This window comes from Hipposideros armiger, unplaced genomic scaffold (genome assembly GCF_001890085.2).
Source record: "Hipposideros armiger isolate ML-2016 unplaced genomic scaffold, ASM189008v1 scaffold_60, whole genome shotgun sequence".
In the NCBI taxonomy this organism is placed as follows: Eukaryota; Metazoa; Chordata; class Mammalia; order Chiroptera; family Hipposideridae; genus Hipposideros; species Hipposideros armiger.
In genome coordinates, this window is record NW_017731410.1 from 2,322,540 (window position 1) to 2,345,568 (window position 23,029).

At 40.0% G+C, this 23,029-nt stretch overlaps 2 protein-coding genes across 4 annotated transcripts in view; one reads left to right on the plus strand and one right to left on the minus strand.

Annotated features, from left to right (window-relative positions):
- ITGA2 (integrin subunit alpha 2) overlaps positions 1 to 12,176 on the plus strand; it is a 52,172-nt gene extending 39,996 nt beyond the window's left edge. The window contains exons 24-30 of the mRNA XM_019641429.1: positions 1,428 to 1,530; positions 3,029 to 3,139; positions 4,113 to 4,217; positions 5,388 to 5,501; positions 8,942 to 9,031; positions 11,461 to 11,577; positions 12,060 to 12,176. Of these exons, the coding sequence (XP_019496974.1) occupies positions 1,428 to 1,530; positions 3,029 to 3,139; positions 4,113 to 4,217; positions 5,388 to 5,501; positions 8,942 to 9,031; positions 11,461 to 11,577; positions 12,060 to 12,140 (721 nt within the window). The 3' untranslated portion in view covers positions 12,141 to 12,176. The remainder of the gene's footprint in view (positions 1 to 1,427; positions 1,531 to 3,028; positions 3,140 to 4,112; positions 4,218 to 5,387; positions 5,502 to 8,941; positions 9,032 to 11,460; positions 11,578 to 12,059) is intronic.
- Positions 12,177 to 12,269: 93 nt separating this feature from the next.
- Positions 12,270 to 23,029, minus strand: part of MOCS2 (molybdenum cofactor synthesis 2) — a 16,012-nt gene continuing 5,252 nt past the window's right edge. Inside the window, exons 3-7 of one of the 3 annotated variants that reach the window (XR_002123885.1) lie at positions 22,709 to 22,836; positions 21,972 to 22,122; positions 20,960 to 21,083; positions 13,718 to 13,876; positions 12,270 to 13,537 (exon numbers count right to left, since the gene is read on the minus strand). Coding sequence is in view for 2 of the 3 variants with exons in the window: in XM_019641445.1 (XP_019496990.1) it covers positions 18,946 to 19,014; positions 20,960 to 21,083; positions 21,972 to 22,122; positions 22,709 to 22,836 (472 nt within the window). In the remaining variant the exon portion in view is untranslated. Of the gene's footprint in view, positions 13,877 to 18,421; positions 19,015 to 20,959; positions 21,084 to 21,971; positions 22,123 to 22,708; positions 22,837 to 23,029 lie in introns of those variants that run through there. The other 2 variants (XM_019641447.1, XM_019641445.1) reach the window with 2 other exon arrangements.

Sequence of the window (23,029 nt, forward strand, 5' to 3'; positions counted from 1 at the left end):
TATCATGGGTGGAAATAGATGACAATAGGATTATTTTTAAAACAGGATCTCCCAAGTATTGTAACTGCTATTATAAATATATTGACTAATACTTAAGCAACTTGAGGGACACTTAAGTAACAAATGGAAAAATGTCAGATGTCTTTAAAAATGCAATCGTAGAACATATTAATGTACTTAAAAACAGGTTGTACTTAGGGGTTCATATGAAGATCTCCTGGAAGGCAAAGGGGTTAGGTAATTCATGCACAGACAGCTGGGCTTTCTGTTTCAAATCCTATTCGGCTTTCCCATTTTCCATGTAAAGCTAACAGATCTTTGTTTCCTCTCGTATATATAACCTTGACAAATATTACACCTATTTAAGTCTCCCTATGACGTATTTTCCTTTTGAGAATGTGAAAAAGTTTTTTTAATGAGGCATAAAAAAAGAGAAAGGCAAGATTTTCAGTAAAGAAATTTTTAAGATCTCAGAAAATGTGCAGTCCATTAATTTTTATTTTTTTTAGGAAATAGAGTAACATCCTATAATTAGGATGGATTTTTTCTGGTGGGAATAAATATCGCTTCTCAGACTCCTAGCCCTGCCACCTGCTCCCCACCCCCAACGAAGCTGCCCTGGTTGGAATCCAGTCTCAGAGCCCCAGAAATGGGTGAGAAGAAGGGAGGGTATCCAGTTCCATTCCAGTCCCAGTGACCCTGTTGGGGTTCCTCTGGCCTGGTCATCACTTCAATTGCAAACTCCCATTGGCAATCCCAAGCAAAGAGGTCACATCAGCCCAATGCCTCTAGGTCTAGTCTAATAAAACATCTGGGTCTCTCTCTACACTAGTGGTGGGAACAGACTGACCACCACAGTTCAGAGTCAAAGCATTAGTGTAAGTTTGGAACTAGAGAAGGAGAGGAAGAAGGAATAGTAAAGAAAAATGTAAGTCCTGTTTCGCAGGCATCCAGTAATGAGTTCTGCCAGAGCTAATGCCCAATGCCCCATCATTGTATTTCAGCCATACCAAGTGGAGAATCATCTAGCTTACAAATCCATTCATCCAATCAACAAGGACTAAGCATCCACCATATTAACACTCCAGTCAATATAAGAACAATTGAGAAGAAGTCCACTATCCGTTCTAAAGTAATACATGTGTACTTACTTTAGAAAGTTTACAACTGATAAAGATATAATGCAAAGATTCTTAGCAGAAAGATCATGAAGGGATAATGCTTTGAAAAGAATTTGTTTTCACCTTAGAAATATACACTGGCCCACAGAGCCGTTAATAAGTATTTGTTTTCAGTTAGAGTTTTTGTACCTAAATGTAAACTGTTTGGCTTGTAATTTAAGCTAGAAGATACTTAAATAAAAGAAATATTAAGTTTCGAGAAGGACAGAAACTAAAATATGTGGCTTTACAAACATCATCCAACAGATTTACCAACATAAACTTTTATGAAGTCTCTGCAAATGGGAATGTTCCTTCTATCGTGCACAGTTTTGAAGATATTGGTCCCCAGTTCATCTTCTCCATTAAGGTTGGTAAGCCTGTCGTAAGGATGGGAAATCAGGAGAGAGGGGAAAGAAAAAAACGAGGCCAGGAAGAGAAGTCAAAGGTAGTTGACATGCATGAGCGGTTCTCCAACTTGCACATGCATTCGAATCACCTGGAGACTTAAAAAAACACAGGTCACTGGGCTCCATCCCCAGGGTTTCTGATTCAGTATGTGTGGGGTCGCCCTAACAATGTGCATTTCTAGTAAGAAATGCCTAAAAGTGTGCGTTTCTAGTAAGGCGATGCTGCTGGACTAGCTGCCATACTTTGAGAATCAGTAAGATGGATCGTAGATAAGTAAACCTCTGGGCCTTGTGCATAGTTATGTGTCCTGGGTAAGGGATAATTGATAGATTTTGAAAGAAAATGTTCAACATGAATCAACAGAACATTAATATAATGGCATTACTGTGGACAAAAGTCTCTGGGATATAATCAGTATGCCCATTTATCCTTTGGAGACCACTTCTATTTAAGAAGCTTACGAAATGTATAGCAATCGCGTTTTGTACAGTCACACTAGGTAGTATCTAGAAATATTTTAAAGTCAATTTCTATTGTCTATTAGTATAAGCAATTATTGATGTAAAAATTGTTATATAAGGGGCAATTAATTTGTGAAAGTGTCTATTTTATAATATAACGTTACAGAAACTTTGGAAAGTAAAAAAAAAATTGATCCACTGCCCTGAGTCTATACAGGTTTTTTTGTTTTTTTGTTTTTTTCACATTTCCTACTCATCTGTTACATGGTTGCAACCCTGCACTTTGGTGATTAAAAAAAAAAAATCTTTAAGAGAGTCTTGATTTATAATCCAGATCCTGTAATTTATAAAATATGCATGGTATTTAGCAACTACTTCTTTAATGAAGCATTTAGTCAATTAGTAGTAACAAATAACATTCACAAAGAGTGTTGTGTCCGCCTTTGTGTCAAGGGCTTTGCCTATGTTGATCCATTTAGTCTCAGATCAGGTATGACGTGGGCAGAGTTATTATTCCTGTGGGTGTTATTTAAAATGTTTAACACCCAGCAGGGCATGAGGAGGCCAGTTGGAACAGACTCCCCGCCCATGAGAACAGATGCTATACCTGTGCACACCTACTGAGCTGCCGATTATCTTACAGATGAGAAAAACAAGCACAGGGAGGTCTGGTACACTACCCAAGCTACACTGTCCGTCAGGGGCAGAGAGGGACTTCACGTCCTGGCAGCCCAACTCCACAGATGGCAGATGTTTGTAACCATCTCCTAAGCCACAAATTACTTAACCAGTTAAAATTGTAGATGTTGAGATTTTTTCCAAGAGGGGAAACACAGGGACCCAATGTGTGACTATAAAGGACTCCCTCACTTCCTTATAGACTCAAGCCTACCCTTCACAGTTGCTCTTCATCAAGGCGGAGGTTATTAGGTCACTTTCTTTGTAACATGTGCATGATGTAGCGATAACCAGAATGTGTTCTTCCGTGCTATGAAGGTGACAACTGGAACTGTTCCCGTAAGCATGGCCTCCGTCATCATCCACATCCCTCAGTACTCCAAGGAAAAGAACCCACTGCTGTACCTGACTGGGATACACACAGATCAGGTACGGGCAAGCGAACTGCCTATAAAAATGAGCACTTTCAATATGGAAACACCCCCTGAGGTGGGGTGATCATGTCTGTCAATCGACAGATGGGAAACAGACTATAACCCTATGCCTCCTGGTTGCCGATTAACTAGCAGTCAATTTCCTATTAGAAACAGGATATTCTTATAAGAAAACGAATGTGAGTCAAGGGATTTACAAATGGCAGAAATGATCCGAAAGCCCCATCCTGCCCCAGTGAAGATCTGACCTTGTCAGAGCCTGTTCACAGAGTAGGTGACTAGGAAGTGAGAGGTTGAGCCCATGGCAGGAAGTTGGGCTGCACCGTCGCAATTAAAAGCTGGTCTTCAAGCTCTCGGCCTAGACTTTCGGCCTGTAAGTACTCAGCCCTGGCGGCTCACTCTAATTGCCACAGTCGCTCTTTTTAAGTAAGAGTGATGCCCAGGCCCTCCTCGGGCAGTTGAATCAAAATCTCTCTGGCTAAGCTCTAGCCCTGGTGTTTAATCTTTAAAAGCCCCCCGGGGGCTCTAACATGCAGCCTGATTGGAAGAGCATGGCTCTTGCCAAACCCCTTGGCATTGGCTCGGCTGTCTAGCCCTGACTTAGCTGGTTCTAATGTTAGTCCTGTGGTGTACATAGGTGACCACAGGAAGTCAAAATTCTACAGTGTTCCACAGGAGAGAACCCTGAATTGAATCACTCACAGCCTATCGTTATTGCAAATGTGTCTTCATCGCAGACGGGCTGTTAAGAACCAGTGCCATCCCATCAAGTCATGTCAGGAGCATTTGAATGCTACAGAGTTTCTATTAGTTATGACGTGAAGTGTGGCCAGGTCAGCACGGTGAAGGAAGCCTAACAGTCCCTACCCTGCCCCGACATGTGACAATAGGATTTCCTAACAGGTTGTAAGGAACTTCATAAAACTGTTTTGCTTCCTGAGACTGATTTGATGTCCTTTTTTTTGCAGGCTGGTGACATCAGTTGTAAGGCTGAAATAAATCCACTGAAAATAGGCCAAACATCTTCCTCTGTATCTTTCAAGAGTGAAAATTTCCGGCACATAAAAGAACTGGTGAGGACATGTTAACAGGGTGACAGTTTCCTTTGGCAACTGTGTGTTTTAGCTGGAAATCAAGGACCTTCTTTTCTCCTACCACCTCATATCACAGAACTTTCTTATTTTGTCTTTAGTGGCCAGTATGAAGCAAGATTTAGAATTACATGCTCAAATATGGGTTACTGGAATTATTATTTATGCCTTACAAAATACACGTTCCAGATTTCGTGAAATCAAAAGCACTCTGTAAAAATAACTGTTTTTGGGGTGTGCATTTTGGAAACATTGCCAAGCACTGTGAGGGGGCTGGGCGTGTGCTTGGGGGTGAAGCTCCTCCCCTCCCCTCCCACGTCATCACTGGCATCTTATTTAGCTGCTAAGATGTCTCTTTGGCCACCCTTCTCTGTTTCTCAGTATTTATTATCTCCTTGCTCCAGAGCTCTTTCTTTGGGAAAGAGACTAGCATCTAGCATGATGCTTACTTGGCACTTACTATTTAAATAACTAAACATTTAGCAAACAGTAAACCCACAGCTCTCCCCAATGAACAACACTGAAATTCTGCTTTCCTTTTATTGAAATTGTTTTATTTCATGATGGATGGAGGAAACAGGAAGATAGGAGAATGATGTAGTTGGGTTTTTTTTAAAGTAATTATTGTATCATTACAGTGTAAGTTGGTTTAAATCTAATATGTAAAAATGCCCAGCAGAAACTCATCTCAGGGTATGCCAAAATATAGCTCAGCGTTTTCCTTATTTTTGTGAAAATGTTTTGATTTTGTAAAAATGACAATTGCTAAATAGAAACCACATAAAACATGACAACACAACAAACTACAAAGAAGCTAAAGTTCTACAGAAATATAACAGCTGACCACTCTTTTAATTGTTCTAATTTTTTTAATTACAGTTGACATTCAATATTAATCCTCCATACCTCTCAGCATTAATCAGTATAGACCATATGTATACTGTAACATAAATGGCCCATGCTACTTTTTTACATTTTGAGGCACAATGCCAAAATCTCTGGGTGAACAGTTCTAACTACTAATAGTCCATGAGACTGCCTGTTTCCCTAGATCCTTCCCAGCACTGGGTTTTAGCTATCTTTGTACAATTTTAGCATTTATTTTTCAAAGCCCACACTAACCCTCTCTATACTCTTACTGTTGATCCCAAGAACTGCAAAACTGCTTCATGTGGAAATGTTACCTGCTGGCTCAAAGACCCTCAAGTGAAAGGAGAGTACTTCCTTAACGTGTCCACCAGAATTTGGAACGGGACTTTCGCAGCAGTAAGTATCAGCTTTATTTATTGGGTTTACCAACAAGGAATCATAAGGGTTTATTGTCAAGAGGTTCATACCCTTTCACAAAATTAGTATTCTGGCTGATGTCAGCAGTGCCCAAATAATCGAGAGCAATCTCACCCTGGAAAGCAGTGTGCTTCCGCCCCTTTGAAAAGCTTGCCCGGCCTGGCTGTGCCTCAGCATCACCTGGGGTGCTTGTAAAGCATCTGATGCTTAGACTCCACGTCAGCCCACTCCATCAGTCTCTGGGAAAGGTGTCAAGATCCCCTGTGCTGCCGCTGGGGTCCGAGGGGCCACCTGCTCTGTCTCCCTCCCCATGCTCTTCGCAGTTCTGACTTCGTCTCCTCCACCACCCCCAAATCCAAACACACAGGACCCTGTCTCCTTCCTTGAACTCCCAGCTCATTGTCTGATGGGTCTCAAACCACCCCGCAGATGAACCTGCCATAAGCATCCACCTTCCTATGTTAGAGCCAGGTAACCTCTCTGCTCCCGCTGGGCCCTGTCTCTGCTGAAAGCCCTGTGTGCATATACCTTTATAAGTCATCTCAATCTCATGAAAAGTGGAGAAAGTGCCAAAACAAGGTCAGTGTTTTTCCATTTGGCAGGTATAACAGTAGTGATATCTCCTTTCAGCAGATTTTGGTAGCCAAAATTTCAGTCTGGAATGAAAAATATAAGGACAGACAGGGCTCCTTACATCTGACTGCATAGTGGCTAGCTACTCCTGTCGCCAACACAGGCTCTGATGGAGGCAGCAGCAGAAGAGAAATCAGTCTGAAACCTCGGGAGGTGGGGGGAGGAGTGGTGGGGGAGGCTGTGGCTCTCTGGGGTTTTTTTTTTTTTAACGAATAAATCAGTCTGCAAGGTGCTTGCCAACTGGACTCTAATACCACTTTTCTAACTATTTCATGATCTCTCCAACAAACCCCATGCCTTGCTTTGCAGTTTTGTCTAAAGTTATAGAGAGCTAAGCTCCCCCTCAGAGCTCGTCCCGGGAGTCGAAATATAAGCAATACTCTTGGATAAAGACAGAACAGAAAGAGGAACAGTGAAAGATGGGGGGGAAATAGAGAAGGGGGGTGGAGGAGTGAGCGGGTGAGTTTTCTTCTTGCTTTCTTTTATTTTGTTTTCTCGTTAGCTGCATTTGCTTTCAAGCTCTCAGGACACCTAAATCCTGTAAGAGGCAAAGCCCGCCCTTTGTGACACCATCCTCCCAGCTGCTACAGCTCCGTGCTCAGTTTCACCAGCTGCTTCTTGGCCCCTTGGATTTGAGGAACAAATGTTTTCATAGCAAACTCTGCCAGCTGGGAAGGAAAACTGACGGTGGCAAATCCAAGTGCAATCATGCCGACTCTGTAAAATGCATTGGGTTTTTCTTGAGTTTGTTCAAAGCCACATCATTTTACTGTAAGACTTGTAAAAGTACCCTCCCAAAGGCTTTCAGAAGCAGTAGTCATATCTGGGAGCAAAATTCTGAGGGTATGTAGTATTTACGGTTTCCATCATGGTTCTGAGAAAACGCCTGAGTTACTGTAGTGTATCAAGTCCTGCACATCTTCCTCCTTCGTGGAAGGTCAAGCGTTTATCCCCACCTTGTTATCAGCTATTTCAACAGCCAAGAGGACGGTCTCAGACCAGCGAGGAGATCCGGTGTAAAATACGGATCTCATTTCCTGTGTTAGAACCCAGTAATGCACTGCCTTTCACCCTCTTTCTGATGCAGTGCAAATGAACTTAATATTTCAAGTGAGTTTTATCCTGAAGGGATTGCTTGGGCCTCCTGACTGATGGCATTGGTGGCTGCCATTTGTAAGGAAAAGCCCTGTTGAATGCTAGATACTGCACTCTCTCAGGCATGCACAGTACGCCTACCACAGGTTGTTAGCCCTGCAGAACACTGTGTACCTGTGCAGTGGGCCTCCCTTGGGAGGGTAGAGATATCAGTTGTAAGGAAATTCTTCCATCTTTAGTCTACAGAGACAATGAAGCCAGCATTCACTTAACTGATAGATTTTTTTTAATGTAAACCATTATCAGTACTCATAATGTTCCCCCAATAACATATGTTTAAGAGAGCAGGGATCAGAGTTAATTTCTGATGTAATTCCATATTGAGAAAATTAAGAAGAGTAATCAGAGACTGAACCATGGAAAGGAAATAAATTGCTCACTTTTTGGATATGCATTCTCTCTTTCTGGCTCCCAGATCTAGTTTAGCAAATTACCTCATGGAGTACATTGAATCATATGCCCTAGTAACCAGAAACACTTAGTCCTAGTAGCCAGAGCATGTGAAGGCAGTTCTCACACCTGGGTATTATATTCTGTTTCAAAGGAAGCATCAGGCCCAATATTTGCATTATACACATCAATAAAGAATATACACATCAATAATGTTTCCATTGAAAAACAGATTATTTTTCTACAATAGATCCAGGAATACATGTAAAGTCTTTTCATATTAGGGGGTTACTGGAAACACCAGCATAAAATATATGTCCTTTATATCTGCCTGTCCCAAATCCAGTATTTTTTTATAGAAATGCTCAGATTAGAAAATCTGAAATCATTACTCATGTTATATAGCGTGACAAAGGTTCAGGGTGTCTGCTGCTCACATGCATGGCTGAGCTCGTGTACTTTTAAATAGTACTATTTTACATGTGTATGGACGCAGAAGAAAAACTCTCTTTCCATTTTAATCTCATCTTCCATTCCAATATGTGACTTATTCAGGTAAATATAAAAAAATATCATGTTTGCCATTTCCCCTCATGTTGCAAACTTCATTAAGTTTTTAAAAATTTGAACTATGGTCTTTCCTAATTAAAAATTTCACTTCCAAACTCTTGTTTTTTCAACGCTGTTTTCAAGTTTGAATCACCTAGACCAGCGGTTCTCAACCTTCCTAATGCCGTGACCCCTTAATACAGTTCCGCATGTTGTGGTGACCCTCAACCATAAAATTATTTTCGTTGCTACTCTATAACTGTAATTTTGCTACTGTTATGAATCATAATGTAAATCTTTTCGTTTTCCGATGGTCTTAGGCGACCCCTGTGAAAGAGTCGTTCAACCTCCAAAGGGGTCGCGACCCACAGGTTGAGAACCGCTGACCTAGACAGATGTTTTAACCTGCTGATGTCTGCCCCCCCCCCGGCCTCACCCCCCCCAAGATTTGGTTTACTTTACTATGGCAGGGCCCAGTCACCCAACGTTTTAAATTCCCTGGAAACTTCTCATGTGTGGTCCTGTCACATATCACCGATTTCAGCATGCGAAGCTTCTCGAGTGTTATTCAGAATTGGCACTAGCTCCGTCCTTTTCCATAAGGAAATTCATACGAGTACGTAATAGTCATGCCAAGTTTTATGGATTAACTTCTGCTGGGATAAAATCTATTCTTTATTCTTATGTTCCAGTCGACTTTCCAGACAGTACAGCTGACAGCCTCTGCAGAAGTCGACACCTATAATCCTCAGATATATGTGATCGAAGACAACACTGCCACGGTGAGCACCTCACGTCCTCCCCACGGGCGGAAGAGTCGAGGAGGCATTCCATTTCTGAGAGCTTAGAACAGTGGCTCTTCTCACCTAACATGGATGCAGGAGTATCTTAACGAGACTCTAAAACTCTGTTTATTATGTTGAGCTCTTGGCAAGGGTGTTCAGTGATAGACTTGTCCTGCTCTCACCCTCCCACCCCCCATGTTAGCAAAGCTGGATCAGAAGCGATGATCCAGTAAAAGGCAGAACAAAAGCGGCTCCATCTTGCTTGTGCGCCCTTCTCCAGCTCTTGCTGTCTCCTCACGCTTACACAAAACAGTCTAGATTGTAGGCCATAAAATCTAAGTCCTGCTTCTTGGAATCACATATTGTAGTTTGGAGTACTTTTTAAAGAGAAGTGAGGTGTGCTTAATAAATAAGACATTTATTGGAGGGGTTTTCTAAGTAGTATTCCTTATAGCTAGGCACTGACAGTGTGTGAAATGTCCATTCATTAAGTTTTACAGTCTAGAAAACGATAAATGCGCCCCTTGATTAAAAAAAAAAAAAAAGGTTTTGCACAAAAATGGACTTTAAGAGAAAACAAAGGCTCACTGTTCCCAGGGCTGGCACGGGACAACTTTCCTTTGCATTGAAACTCTGCTTAGAATGTGCCGTATTTAGATAGAGCAGGATTTCCATGCCCGGCTAATCTGCTGGCAGAGCCCTGACCATTTTCCTCCCAAAGCTTTTGTTAGAAATTGGAAGGCAATGTAAGATTCTTCCCCCAAGGCCTGCTTGGCAGCTGGCCTCGTAGCCTATGAACTTGGTGAACATGCCAGCGGCCCTGTGAACTCTGGACCTCACCCAATGTCTGCGAGCAGCACTCACACGTGCTGTGGTCCCACTCTTGTCCCAGGGAAAACGATTCCACACAATAAAGGATGCCTTTCTGCCTCTGGCTCAGGACCTTCTGCCAAGGCCCGCACCCTCTGAGACTTCAGGGGCTGGGGCATGGAAAATCAGAAACAGAGTCCAAGGAAAGGTAGTCTTCAAACTCAAGTGCTATGAACTCAGCCTGGCAGGAAAGTACTGTAGATGTTGTAAAAGGCCGTTGTAGACAAATGTAGTGCTCAGACAATACCTGGACCTCTGCTGAAGTTTTGGGGGTTTTCTTTAGAACGCAGTCTTAAATTTAAGTGTATTAATTGAAAACACAAATTAACAATTTTAATGAACCCTTTAGGAAATTTTTCTTTTCCTGGTTTTCTCTGAGCAATACTGATAAATAATAGGCCAATTATTACTTAATTGTGTCTACGAAAATATACTTTGAATCCAAACAAATATTAGGTAATTTTTTGAATATTTGGAATCCAAATAATAAATATATCCCTATAGGTAAATAAGTGATTCTTAAATTTATTTGAATCCCAGGTCCATTTAAAATTTTTATACTCATGGATTCCTATGGTTCCATGAACTCAGACTCGGAGTTCTGGAATGGAGAGAAGTAGAGAGTAGAGATAGGACTGCCATTAAGCAGTGAACTATATGAATTTAACTTCATTCCTAAATTTATAAAGCCTTATTTTAGTTCTTGACTTTACAAATGAGAAGAAATATAGTCACCAAAAGGCCAGATTCAAGTTTAGCCCAACTCAAAAATGCTGTGACGAAAAGCAGTTTATCTGCCACTATAATTCAGCATTAAATCAAATAAATAATGTTTCGTACCCTTGGTTTGCTCCAAAATACAGGTCTTTAAGAATATACATTGTGGAGGAAATGGTTGCAATTCTTTCTACGATTAAAAAAAAGAATATATGGTTTTACTATTAAAACTCGTAGAGCAGCCATTCTATTAGTCACAAAGCTTGCCAGGAAGTGGATATAAAGAATCATTGGTAGCCTCAAGGACAATTTTATTGCTGAAAAGGTCAACTTGAGCCCTGAGATATTACTTCCACTTTTTAACAGTCCATATCAAGTAATCTAGAGTGGGAGTTAAGAGAAAGCAACATTTTAGGATCTTGGTACAAAGTTATTTAATCACAAGGGATTCCGGCTGTTGATTTGTTTGACCTTTGACTCCCCTCCCCAAGACTGGGCTCCAAATGCTTTCAATTGACGATGAAACTGTATGCAAGAAATCGAAACTGCTATTTCATAAATAATGAATGCATCTGAGACTGTCAAAGATGACCTAGCCACTAAATACTGATGCAGTTAAAGGGAGGAAACTAGGAAACTCAATTCCTTGACTGTACGTGGCAGGAACATTTTCTCTAGAACTTGTACTGCACGATGTTTACTTGGGGAACATGATCATGTGCAAGTCACATCACCTCTCTAGACCGTAATTTATGAAATTTGAATTTGACTGGACCATCTCATTTTTTTTTTTTTGGTGCTAAAATTAGTTAACAATCGTTGTGTATATACATTCACAGATTCCCATCACGATAATGAAACCCCACGAGAAAGCTGAAGTCCCAACTGGAGTTATAGTAGGAAGTGTAATTGCTGGAATCGTTTTGCTATTAGCTCTGGTTGCAATTTTATGGAAGGTAAGAAAAGTTTCTTATTTAAAAATAAGGGGTCCCTAAAGACCTCTGTCTTGAATTTCCTGATCATCAGCAACTTTAATTTTTATATGGCACCCCCTCCATCATTAGAAAAAAGGCAATGCAAGTTTCTTTGCAAATCTCACCTATGCCCTTGAAAACGATCAGTAAGGATTTTATCTCCTTGGTCTTGGTCCCTATGCTTTTTTTGCTCCAAGCCTTCCTTTCATCCAGAAGCCTGAATGTTTTATTCAGCTGCAATTAAGTGGACCCTAAAAAGTTGAATTTTATGCAAGTCAGTAGAGCTCCCCGGGCATTAATTCCCTCACTGAAGGGCTGATAGCAGGTGAGTTCAGGAGTCTGCACAGCACCTCTCCAGAGCCCGAGATTCCGAGGGGCTTTGGGGAAAGCGGGTGGCAAAGGGGTCCCAGGCCCCATACAAAATAAGCCATAGATCTTAACATTTTTACATCCTCATCTTACAGCTTGGCTTCTTCAAAAGAAAATATGAAAAAATGACCAAAAATCCAGATGAGATTGACGAGACCACAGAACTCAACAGCTGAACTACCCAGCAGCTCTCACTGCCTGCCGTGGGACCAGGTGGCATCACAGCCAGGGGTTTGCTCTTTGCGTGAATGGATTCTTTTTTTAAATCCCAGTGTTTTATAATGTAATAGGTAAACTAGCCTGATATTTTATTTTACGAAAACTGCAGGCCAGTTTGGAAAGAAATTGTGGGGGGTAGGGGGTAAGGGTACAAAGGGTAAAAGACTTATTTTTTATGGGAAAAATGATCTTTACGCTGGCTGGTCCAGAGTTTACATTATCACATGCATTATGTCAAAGGTGAAATGCTTCCAAACATGAGATGCCTTAAAGAAAAAGACAGCCTTTTCCAGATTTTGGGGGTAGGGAAACCCTATAATGTAAAAGAATTGTTTTTAAACAGCAATAACAAAAGTGGAAGTACTTGGTATAGATATATCATTAGCTTGGATACTGATGTTGATGGTGAAAAAAACAACACAGGTCTTCACTTATGCTGCTCATCCAAAGTTACCACAGAGAATATTTGACAATTTTGTTTACAAACTAGGTAAAATTTGCTGTTGTCAGCCCACCGCGGCCTCCTCACAGTCCCCTTGCTATGATGCACTTACCCAAACCTGCCTGAGTAACTGGTGGGAGCCTGGAGTATGCCTCCTGCAGAGGAAATCTCCAATAAAGGGAGGGGTGGGGGTGGAGTAGTTTAGAAGCCAAAGCACGAAATTTTACTTAAAATCTGTACCAACATTTATGGTAAAATCCTGTCTGCTGGAGGACCAGCCTGTGCCAGAGGAAAAAGGAGGAAGTTTCCTTTCCGTTCTGCTTGAGGATGTACAGCTGGCTGACTTGACTGGCTGGCTGGCAGGAATCTAGTCCATTTCTGAAAGATGAGTACCTCCTTTGGCATTTTTCTTCCTTCTCCATTGACCCACTCTCGCCTCCTGGTGCCCCATCTTCTAGAAGCACACTGACGCAGTTTCCTCTCCGGCAGTCCAGTTGCCCACCTGCCTTTAACCCTCATCCAGATCCTTCCCTCAGGGCAGCGCTCTTCTCTGGGTGTGACTAGGAAAAGGCATCTGTTTAACTTACACACTTGCATGAATTACTATATGATCCCCTTCACTTCAGGGTGCTATTTTCATTTACTGATAAACAAGAAAAACAAGCCTGAGGGAATTTCTAATTGTTGGAATTTCAGGCAGTGTAAACAAGTAAAGTAAAACATCTCAGGAATTTGCAAGGAAGTACAAAGAGAAATTGGAAACCGCCAACTGAGCAGGTGCATCTCTGCTTGTCTTTTTCCAGAGGACTTCAACTTCCAGGATGACTTTCACCTAGACAAGTCTGTGCAGACGGTAGATTCTTAGGTCCCAATTCTGAGTCTTACTGGTGGGGTTAGGTGAGGCCCAGTAACCTGTATTTAACAAGCACCCTGTCATTATGATGGGAATGGGCCACCAGAGGAACACCACCCATTTCTCCTCCTGTACCTCCTTTTCTGTACTTCTGAGCCCACACATTCTCGAGGAGGTGGGACTGGGAGAAGGGCACAGGCCAAAGCAGTGGGCACTGTGCTGTGTCAGAAACTGCTCACCTAAAGCTGCGGACAAGTCACTCTGCCTCTATAAACGTCAGCATCCTCGTTATAAAGTGGGAAGACTGGGTTGGAGCTCAGCAGCGACGTTCTTAGCTTTCAAAGTCTAGGGTCTGGATTTCTTATAATATGAATCGACAATCCTCCAAGAATTTGACTCTGAAAAGAAGTCACAGGAAAACAGGCGTTTGCCTGGGTGCAGCCGGCCTTGGCTGCCCTCCTGGCCTGGCCCATGATGGCCGTCCAGAGCTACACACACAATCTAATGAGTTATCTGGTATTTGACAAAACAAAGAAGAAAAAAGTTAGCCATAAAATATCAGGGGTTTATAGCAAAAACAGCATGGTATTTTCTAGTTGGATGTGCTAGAGCCCAATTTTTTTAACAGCAGCGTGGATTCAAACACTGTTTAATTCCAATAAAATTTTTATTTAAAAAATGTGGAGAAGAAATTGGTCATTAAGTTGATAAAGAATATTTAATAAGCCATGTAACTGCTGTATATATATATATATGTGTGTGTGTGTGTGTGTGTGTGTGTAAGAACAGCACCTGTTCTTCAATGTGCTGTACAAAGAATTATAGCCTGCCATGCTTTTATTCTGCCCCGCCTCACCTCCTTTGGATAAGCACTACACCGAGGTCACATACACACAGTGAGCTTGGCTTAGGAAATCTGCCTTGATGGCATTGTTTCCATGAAGTAACTGGGTTACTAGAAACTAAAAAATTAGCCACTTGTCTCTGCACCATTTATGACACTAGAGCAGCGTTTCTCAACCTTGGTGCTACTGACATTGTGGCCAGGTCATTATTATGGGAACTGACCTGTGCATTGCTGGCTGTTTAGCAGCATCCCTGGCCTCTACCTACCAGATGCCAGGAGCACCCTCTCTCTCTCTAGTCGTGACAATCGAAAAAAGTCTCCAGACATTGTATCTGGCCTCCTGGGAGGCAAAATCATCCCTATAGAGAACCACTGCACTAAGAGCCAAGTGGCCTAAACAGACAACTTCTGCTATCAGATCAATGGTTTGAGGCAGAGGCTCTATTTCTTCATAGAGGAGTATTTCTCAAGTACTTTTATGCATAGGTGACTATTCATCCAAGAAATTAAGTGTGTGTGTGGGGGGACCCAACACTGTTTGAAAAAAAACAGTTATGTGTTCCTATTCAACCATACTTTTGTTTTGAAACCATGCAGTGTAGGGCTTAAAAGAGCCGTCTTAAAAGTTTCCATTTCATAAATGGTATGTAGGCAAGATCTAAAGAATGTGATAAAAACTGAGCTGCTTCACACATGACTGCCACATAAGCCTCATAAAATAGTATCAGAGAAAAATTGTTTGTGGAAAAACTGCATTGAGATTTGAAATTGTACATTGCTCATTTTAGCAGCAAAATGAAAACTTCTAACTAGACAAACTTTTTCTAGCTGGCAGTGTTATTTTTAAAAAGTAGTGAAAGTTATCTATTAACTGTGAAGAGTAAAGAAACTAAAACCAATTTATCACACAAGTGATTATACTAAAAATGATTACAAAAGGTATAATTTTATAGTGTATTTATCTATTCTGATGTACAGCTATAACTTAAGGTAGGAAAACCCCATAAATTAAGACATCATTCAACAGAAAGCAGGATTCCTCAAACTGAGCTCTCTGGTCCATCTGTATTATTTCGGTTTGCACATAGAAAATAATTGTATACAAAACATTTCAGGACTATGCCCTTTGTGTACAGTAGTAACACATACCTATTTAATCAATGTAAAAGACTAAACATCTAAAAGGTAAAAGGTAAACATGGGGTAAAGTTTGAAATAAATAAAAATGTAAACTACTTCTTTGAACCTTAAAGAAGGAAAATGTAGCCATTATGTAAATATGAAGAGATGGTTTCATATGTACCTGATTAGCAGATAACATCAAAATATAAATGTATATATTGCACAATGTTAGAACTGTATATTTTTTAAAGACAATTGTGTTGGATATTTTCTTCATACATAATGTATAAATCTTTGTTAAGATGTAATAAGTACATTGTTTTTTAATAGTTTTTTTAATCTTTTTTCTCTCCACCAAAAATATGAAACAAACATGTGCATGTTTGTACATTGACTTTGCAATTCATTTGATTTCTGAGAAACAAAAATCAAATTGGAGTAGTAATCAACGTGAATTAAGAACTTTTCTCATATTAAAGTATGAGAATCAAACAGAAAAGTATTATTTAATTCTAGACCACTCTTTTCATACCACATTACTGAATATCATTAAAATCGTTTTGAAAATAAAACTGTTTACTTTGGATTTAGAATTTTACGGCTTATATATTTCACTGTATTTATCTTAAGAATGCACTGTGATTCACAATACACCAAGACTCACCAAAGAAGCAGGATGTATCTAACCTTGTACGTAACTCTTAGTGACCACAATGATGTTCTGTGGTCAAACTACCTTCATAAGTGTGAAGCCCTGCTCTGCACACTGGTCCACAGATAGGCAGCGCTGCATCACCTAAAGCCTATTAAAAATGCAGATCTCAGATGCTACTTAGAACTACTGAAGTCTAATGAAAGTTTAATGAGATCCTCAGATAATCCAAATTACAGTAAAGTTTGAGAAGCACTGCTCTAAAACACAACTTAACTCTTGAAATAAAAGTGTGCTTGGAATAAAGTAGACAGGAAAAAAGAGTCAGCCAAGGCTGCTGCAACCTACAAAAATAGGCCTCAACATAGTGGTGTGTATTTTCTTTAATTTTAGTAGCAAGCAGGAGAGTTTAAACATGCATAAAAAATGAGTTGAAATTATAAAACAAGATACATATCAAGCTCACAGACTGGCCACCATTGCAGAGATGGCACATTAATGCACATGTTGGGTGGTCTGTGCTGCCATTTACGGCAAGGCACAAATGTCTCCCGTTCCTGCCGCAGGTGATCTCACACGCCCTCCTCTCTTCTGCCCATCTCAGTTCTGGGAAGCCAAGTCATAAACGCAGCTTACTGCAGACCCCCCGCCACTTAGGTGTCTGGCATGCACCATACATTAAAATACAACTCTGGAGAAAGACAGTTTTTGTCTGTTTTGTCACAGGTAGGTTAGGAAGTGCTGCTTAAAGACCTATATTTAAAGCTACCATTTTGTCCCAAATTGGAAAATAATTTTATATTTACTCACTTTTTAAAAAGTTAATTCCTTTTACTTATTCTACATCACCTTTTACAAACTACAAACAGCATTTTAAAAAATTCCTCCCTTGTTCTATCATAACCCTTTAATATTTTAAACTAAGATACCACTTAAAGAACAAAAATCATCATATTCAAAATCAGGGACTACTTTTCATCTAAGGACAACCCCAACCTAACTTAAAAAAAAAAAAAGGCTACTAACTAAAAACTGAACTTTCAGGTTCTGTGCAAAATAAGGTTACTGGACTACAAAACCTAGTAAGACTCAGGTTGCTCTTACTATAGCCCTGGTTTTACCGCCCTCTGCTGGGTGAACTATGTAACCACATCACACCGATTATTACCACCTAAATCCAGTTACCATCTGTGAACATACAAACTTACTACAATTGTTATTTATTATTAAATATATTCCCTATGTCGTACATTACATCCCCATGACATTTATTTTGTAACTTGAAGTTTGTATCTCTCGATCCTCTTCACCTATTTCACCCGCATCCCCAATCCCCCTCCTCTCCGGTTAACCACCAGTTTGTTTCCTGTATCTGAGTCCGTTTCTGCTTTGTTTTGTTTGTTCATTTGTTGTTGTTTTTTAAGTCCACATATTAGTAAAATCATACAGTATTTGTCTTTCTCTAATTTATTTCATTTAGCATAAAATCATACATCCAATAAGGGGCTAATATCCAAAATATATAAACAACTCATACAACTCAACAACAAAAAGCAAACAATCCAATTAAAAAATGGGCAGAGGACCTGAACAGACACTTCTCCCAAGAAGACATACAAACAGCCAACAGACACCTGAAAAGATGCTCAACTTCAGTAGCTATTAGGGAAATGCAAATCAAAGCCACAATGAGGTACCACCTCACACCTGGCAGAATGGCTGTCGTCAAAAAGACAAAAAAATAACAAGTGTTGACGAGGATGTGAAGAAAAGGGAACCCTTGTGCACTGTTGGTGGGAATGTAAACTGGTGCAGTCACTATGGAAAACAATACGGAGGTTCCTCAAAAAATTAAAAATAGAATTATCATATGACCCAGCAATTCCACTTCTGTGTATTTATCCAAATAAAATGAAAACACTAATTCGAAGAGCTATATGCAACCCCACATTCATAGCAGCATTATTTACAATAGCCAAAATATGGAAGCAGCCTAAGTGTCCATCGAGAGGTCTTTAATATACTCAGTGCTCAGTAACTATGTAAGACGTCACAGGATGGGAGTAGGGAAAGGGGTGGAGGAGAAATTTTACATATCAACTAACAGTCTAACAAACCAACCTTGTTGCTACTCAGTTTGCCTGATTTTACAACCATTTTATGCTGATTGTATATCGATACAATACTATTAACTAATAAAGTACAATAAGTATTATGGTAAGATGATAGATTCTGAAATACTACAAATCTCCGTATTATTATGAAATACATGCTTTAGGTATTATCACTGAATTTAAAAAAAAACACAAAAATAATGCTTTTAAACTTTTTAAATCATGTTTTTATTTGGCTTATTTTTAAAATATATCAATTCTAAAAATATATCATTTCATGACTGTCCGATAATGCCTTTTTATACCTTCCAGTTCTGCCGACATTCCCATGATGCTTACTGGGTAACAGTGACATCCCTGGGTATGCAGGTTGGGGGCCGGGGAGCAGGCTCTGAGACCAAGTTAGTGAGGCGGGGCCACACCTCAGTGAGTCAAGGTACAATTAGACCTTAGGCATCAAATACAAGGTCTACCACAAGCATCTTTCTTCACATTGAAATTATTTTTCCATTTTTTTTGCTAAAGCCTTTCCTCTATCTCTAGTTCCAGTGTTAGACCTCATCCTAAACACCCATTTATTTTGCTTTTTTTCCTCCTTTTTGTCTCACCGGTATACCATAAGAGATTGTGCTTCGGTAAACTATCTTAACTTCTGGAGAAAAAAAATCAAAATGTGATCAAAGATAAGTTTACCAAATTTAGGGTGTAGACTGTGTAAAACACCAAAGTGATTTAATCACTTGTTGCCCAAAAGCATTCTTTGTTTCTTTTCCAAGATGATGATGCTTCTTCATACATTTCCTAAAAACAGAGCCATAATAGGTATTCAAAATAAATCATTTTAATAAATGCAAGTATATTTGAATAGTGAAGCAAATGAGTATCACAACTAGTTCAATCTGTTCCTCTTTAACAATCCAATAAAAGTTTATATAAGAGCACTGAGTGCAGAAAAATGAATAAACATGTTCCCTACACGTAAGGACTCCCAATCCAGTAGGAGGAGAAACAAGACAAGAGGCCTTAACAAGACGAGGTGCATCAACGAAACAGAATGAACAATGAATCTGGAGCAAGGACAGGAGACGGCCTGGGCAGGGTCATGCTGGGAAGATGGAAGGTCTTTCAGCTTCTTTCCAAACACTCCTACTACTTCAACATTTCTAAATATGCTTTTCCAAAGGCAGAAGGGATATTTTCATTAGCTGTGAAATAAGTGACCACCCACAGTTCTTAAATAAGTTTGAGCTGCGCTCTGGTGACAGTTGCTCTGTAAGTACACGCCCTGCCTGCCTGCCCAGCCCCTGCTGTACGACCGATCATCTCCAAGCACAGACTGAGACTAGAACCAGGCTAGCATTCAGATAATATTTGGAAGGGAGGAGGATAAGGAAATATCACTTTCTCTTCTCACTCTCTAGTCAGTTCTATTTTCTGTAGGGATAGGAAGCCAAATTCGATTGTTCTCTGAACACCTACCTGTACACTCCTTTCACCATCTATCGACAGAAAAGTACAAAGAAAGCCCCACTAGTTCTGCAATCCTAAAAACAAGAGTATGCCTCTCTCTCGCCCGCTCCCTCAATTTGGGGGACTACCCTCTCATCTACTCCTGTCGGCTGGCCATCCATTCTTCCTCCCTGGTAAGGAAGCTACCCCTGCCACCTAGGCTCACAGCTCCTTCTAGAAGTCTCTCCAACCTCTCTCTCTGCAGAGACTTTCCTCCTGGTCTATCAAAATTGTGGCGGCCTTGTTCATAGCACACACCAGATATCTGAGCTTCGCTAAGCCAGTGTGCATTCACCTACCCTGTCCTCTAGTCCCAAAGCCTCCCCCCTTCTAACAATGGGCTTCGGTTTTTAGTCAGAAAATACGGTCACTGGATTTCACAGGCCCTGGTTCCAAGTCCAGTGCGCTCATCTCTACGTAGCACTGACCAGGGCTCCTCGGAAGCACTCGCCCTCCGGTCCCCTGCTCTGGCTTTCTGACCCCACTGAGCGGTTCACTCGCTCCTCAGCTTTGCTACCAGCATCAATGCTGTGGGACATTCTAGACTCTCAAGTGTTGCTGCGCATTTGCGAGCACAGAACAATCCCACTGTCAGAGTAACCGCACCGGGGAGAAATTAAGGAGTTGGGCCTTTTCATCTCCTCAGAATGCTCTGGGTAACCAGACAATTGTTTGCATGTGCTGATGTGTTTCATGTACTGGACAGAAAACAAGGTAGAATTTCCGGTTTTTAAATTCACTCATGATGCATATTCTCCAAGTAGGCAAAAGCCCACCCTTTTCTTTCCTAAAAAAGAAGGAACTCTAGGAGAAGGTTCCTTTGCCTTGAAGAATCTCTATTTTAGCCACTGCCTAAGTAGCCATGCATTATTCCCACTTTCCAAAGGAAAGACCCTCCCATTCAAGGGAAGTCTACTCCAAGGGAAACTGCCTCATCTATGAACCACTGAACAGTCCAGACGAGGGATTCTAATTGTTACCACTTGTTGACACCTATTCCATGCCATGCATTCTTCCATGCCACGCATTCTTTGGGGCATGTATTTTTCATGCTTACAAACCTTGGAAAAAGATATTATATAAATACCCTATTCCATAGATAAAGAAAACTAGACTCTATAAAAGTCAGGGAAGACCCATGAATACAAACTCTGTATGGGTTCTTATGCCCTACCCTTTAAAAATGCCTCAGAAGAATCATATCCAATGGCAAAATTAGGTTATTTTCTTAACTTACCTTTTTCCATATGGGTACGTTGGCTTTTAAAGTATCAATGGCGTAGCTCACAGCTTCAAGAGATGCAGCCCTGTGGGCTGAGGACACAGCAATGATAACGCTTGCTTCTGACACTGGAACTAAGCTGTAACAAAATGAAGGAAAAAAGTTACTCTCTTCTCTAAATCTGCATGTTAAACAATCTACTACACTTGGAAAAAAAAAAATCCTGTGAAGCACACTTAGAACTAAACATTCAGTTTAGTTCAAAAACAGAATTCATCCCAGTTGCATTCAGCAGAGGTTTGGCTAATTTGTTAACATCTGTCCACCCACCAAACCTGTTTCATGGGCACCAAGAAGAAAGAGACCTTTCACTAATTCAACAAATATCTGATTTAAATGAACAAGGCACAGTGCCAGGTAATGCCTAGAGAAACAAAGTTACCAAATGATGACTGTAACATAGAATTTAAAATATTAACTAGCAACAAACATTAAATAATAGAATTGATAACATTAATAAAATTATAGCCGTTAATAACAAAATAATAACTAACAGAATATGATAGATGTAGTTTCAATTGCGGAGTTCTTTTTAAATCCTGGAAATCCACTCATCTTAATGATACAAAAAGGCAAACTAATTTAATGACCTTCAAAGGCATTTACATAAAAAATAAAAAAAACATTTCTTAACAGATTGTCATATACACAGAGCCTAGATACAAAACAATTCTTAAAAGACTGCATAACAATTCTCAAGGATTTCAGCACACATTAGCCCAAGCCATTTGGCTCAGGGCCCAAGAGTTTTGGCACTTTTGGACTCTGTTACAGCATCTGGCAGTCTCCAAATGTTGCAATGTAACAAGCAGGCTTAAAGGCATGGGGAAGGTCTCTCCAATGTCCTCAGAGTAATACACACCCCCTCACCCTAAGACAGGATTCCGATGAAAGACTCAAGAGTCAGAATCAGCACAAAGGTAGAAAACAATTATGCTTAACTTTAAATTGACAAAGGAAGTCATACCCAAGTCTATGGAACACCGCTATGTGTTTGACTGGCCATTTCTGCCTAAGGTTGCTACAGATTTTTCGAACTTCATTTTCTGCCATTGGTAGATATGCTTCATATTCTAAGCTAATGACTTTTTTCCCTTCAAAGTTATTTCTTGTAGTCCCTAAAACAAACAAACAAACAGAAAAAGGCAATTAAAATAATGTTTCTCCTTACAATAGAAATTGCACATTAATAGAAAAAGAATTATTCTTTAATAGACAGGTAGCATACCAATTTTTCTAAAAATTACTTTGAAATGTTTTTAAAATGAAAACTTGATTAAAAAACAAAAGATAATTATCACAAAGATAAGAAAATAAAATGTCACTAATTAGGCAAACTAAAGTAACCACTCAGAGAAACCAGGATATATTCCTTTTCTAATAGCATTTGACACTTACAAGGAAAACATTATGTTCCCAGGATTATTTATCATTATCATCACCATTTTTCCCTCAGTTTTTGGAAAACACAGAAACCTCTCTGCTAATGACGACTTTCATCCTACTTTTTAAAATGACTTTAACGTGTTAATTTGAAGATTACCAAAATAGAACAAGAGCTAAAAAGAGTGTCTACCCACCACCATAGGCAATCTTGGCTTACTGCTCAGTACCTTGTAATCTCGTCAACACTGACCATGGGAAACACCTGCCATTTCTATCGTTTTACGCAGTCAATAGATGCTGGGAAAAATTACAACTCACCTACAAACAGGGATATTGCACCACAGAGTGGAGAAGTCACCAACTGTGAGACCTCATCTACTGACAGTTTCTCAGCAGTGAATTTTATGATATCTTTAGGTTTCTCTTCAGCTTCATTCATATCTTTTCTAGAAATAAGACATTAATAAACCTTACCATTGGTACTAAGGGCAAAATACCCAACTTATAGGCTGTGTTTCAATTCATATTTTTTCTACATTAGAAGTGTTAAGAGGCATGATTTGATCTGGATAACATTAATCAAGTAAAATTTTTAGCAAAACTCAACATATTTAAATACCCCTCATGAATCAAGCATGA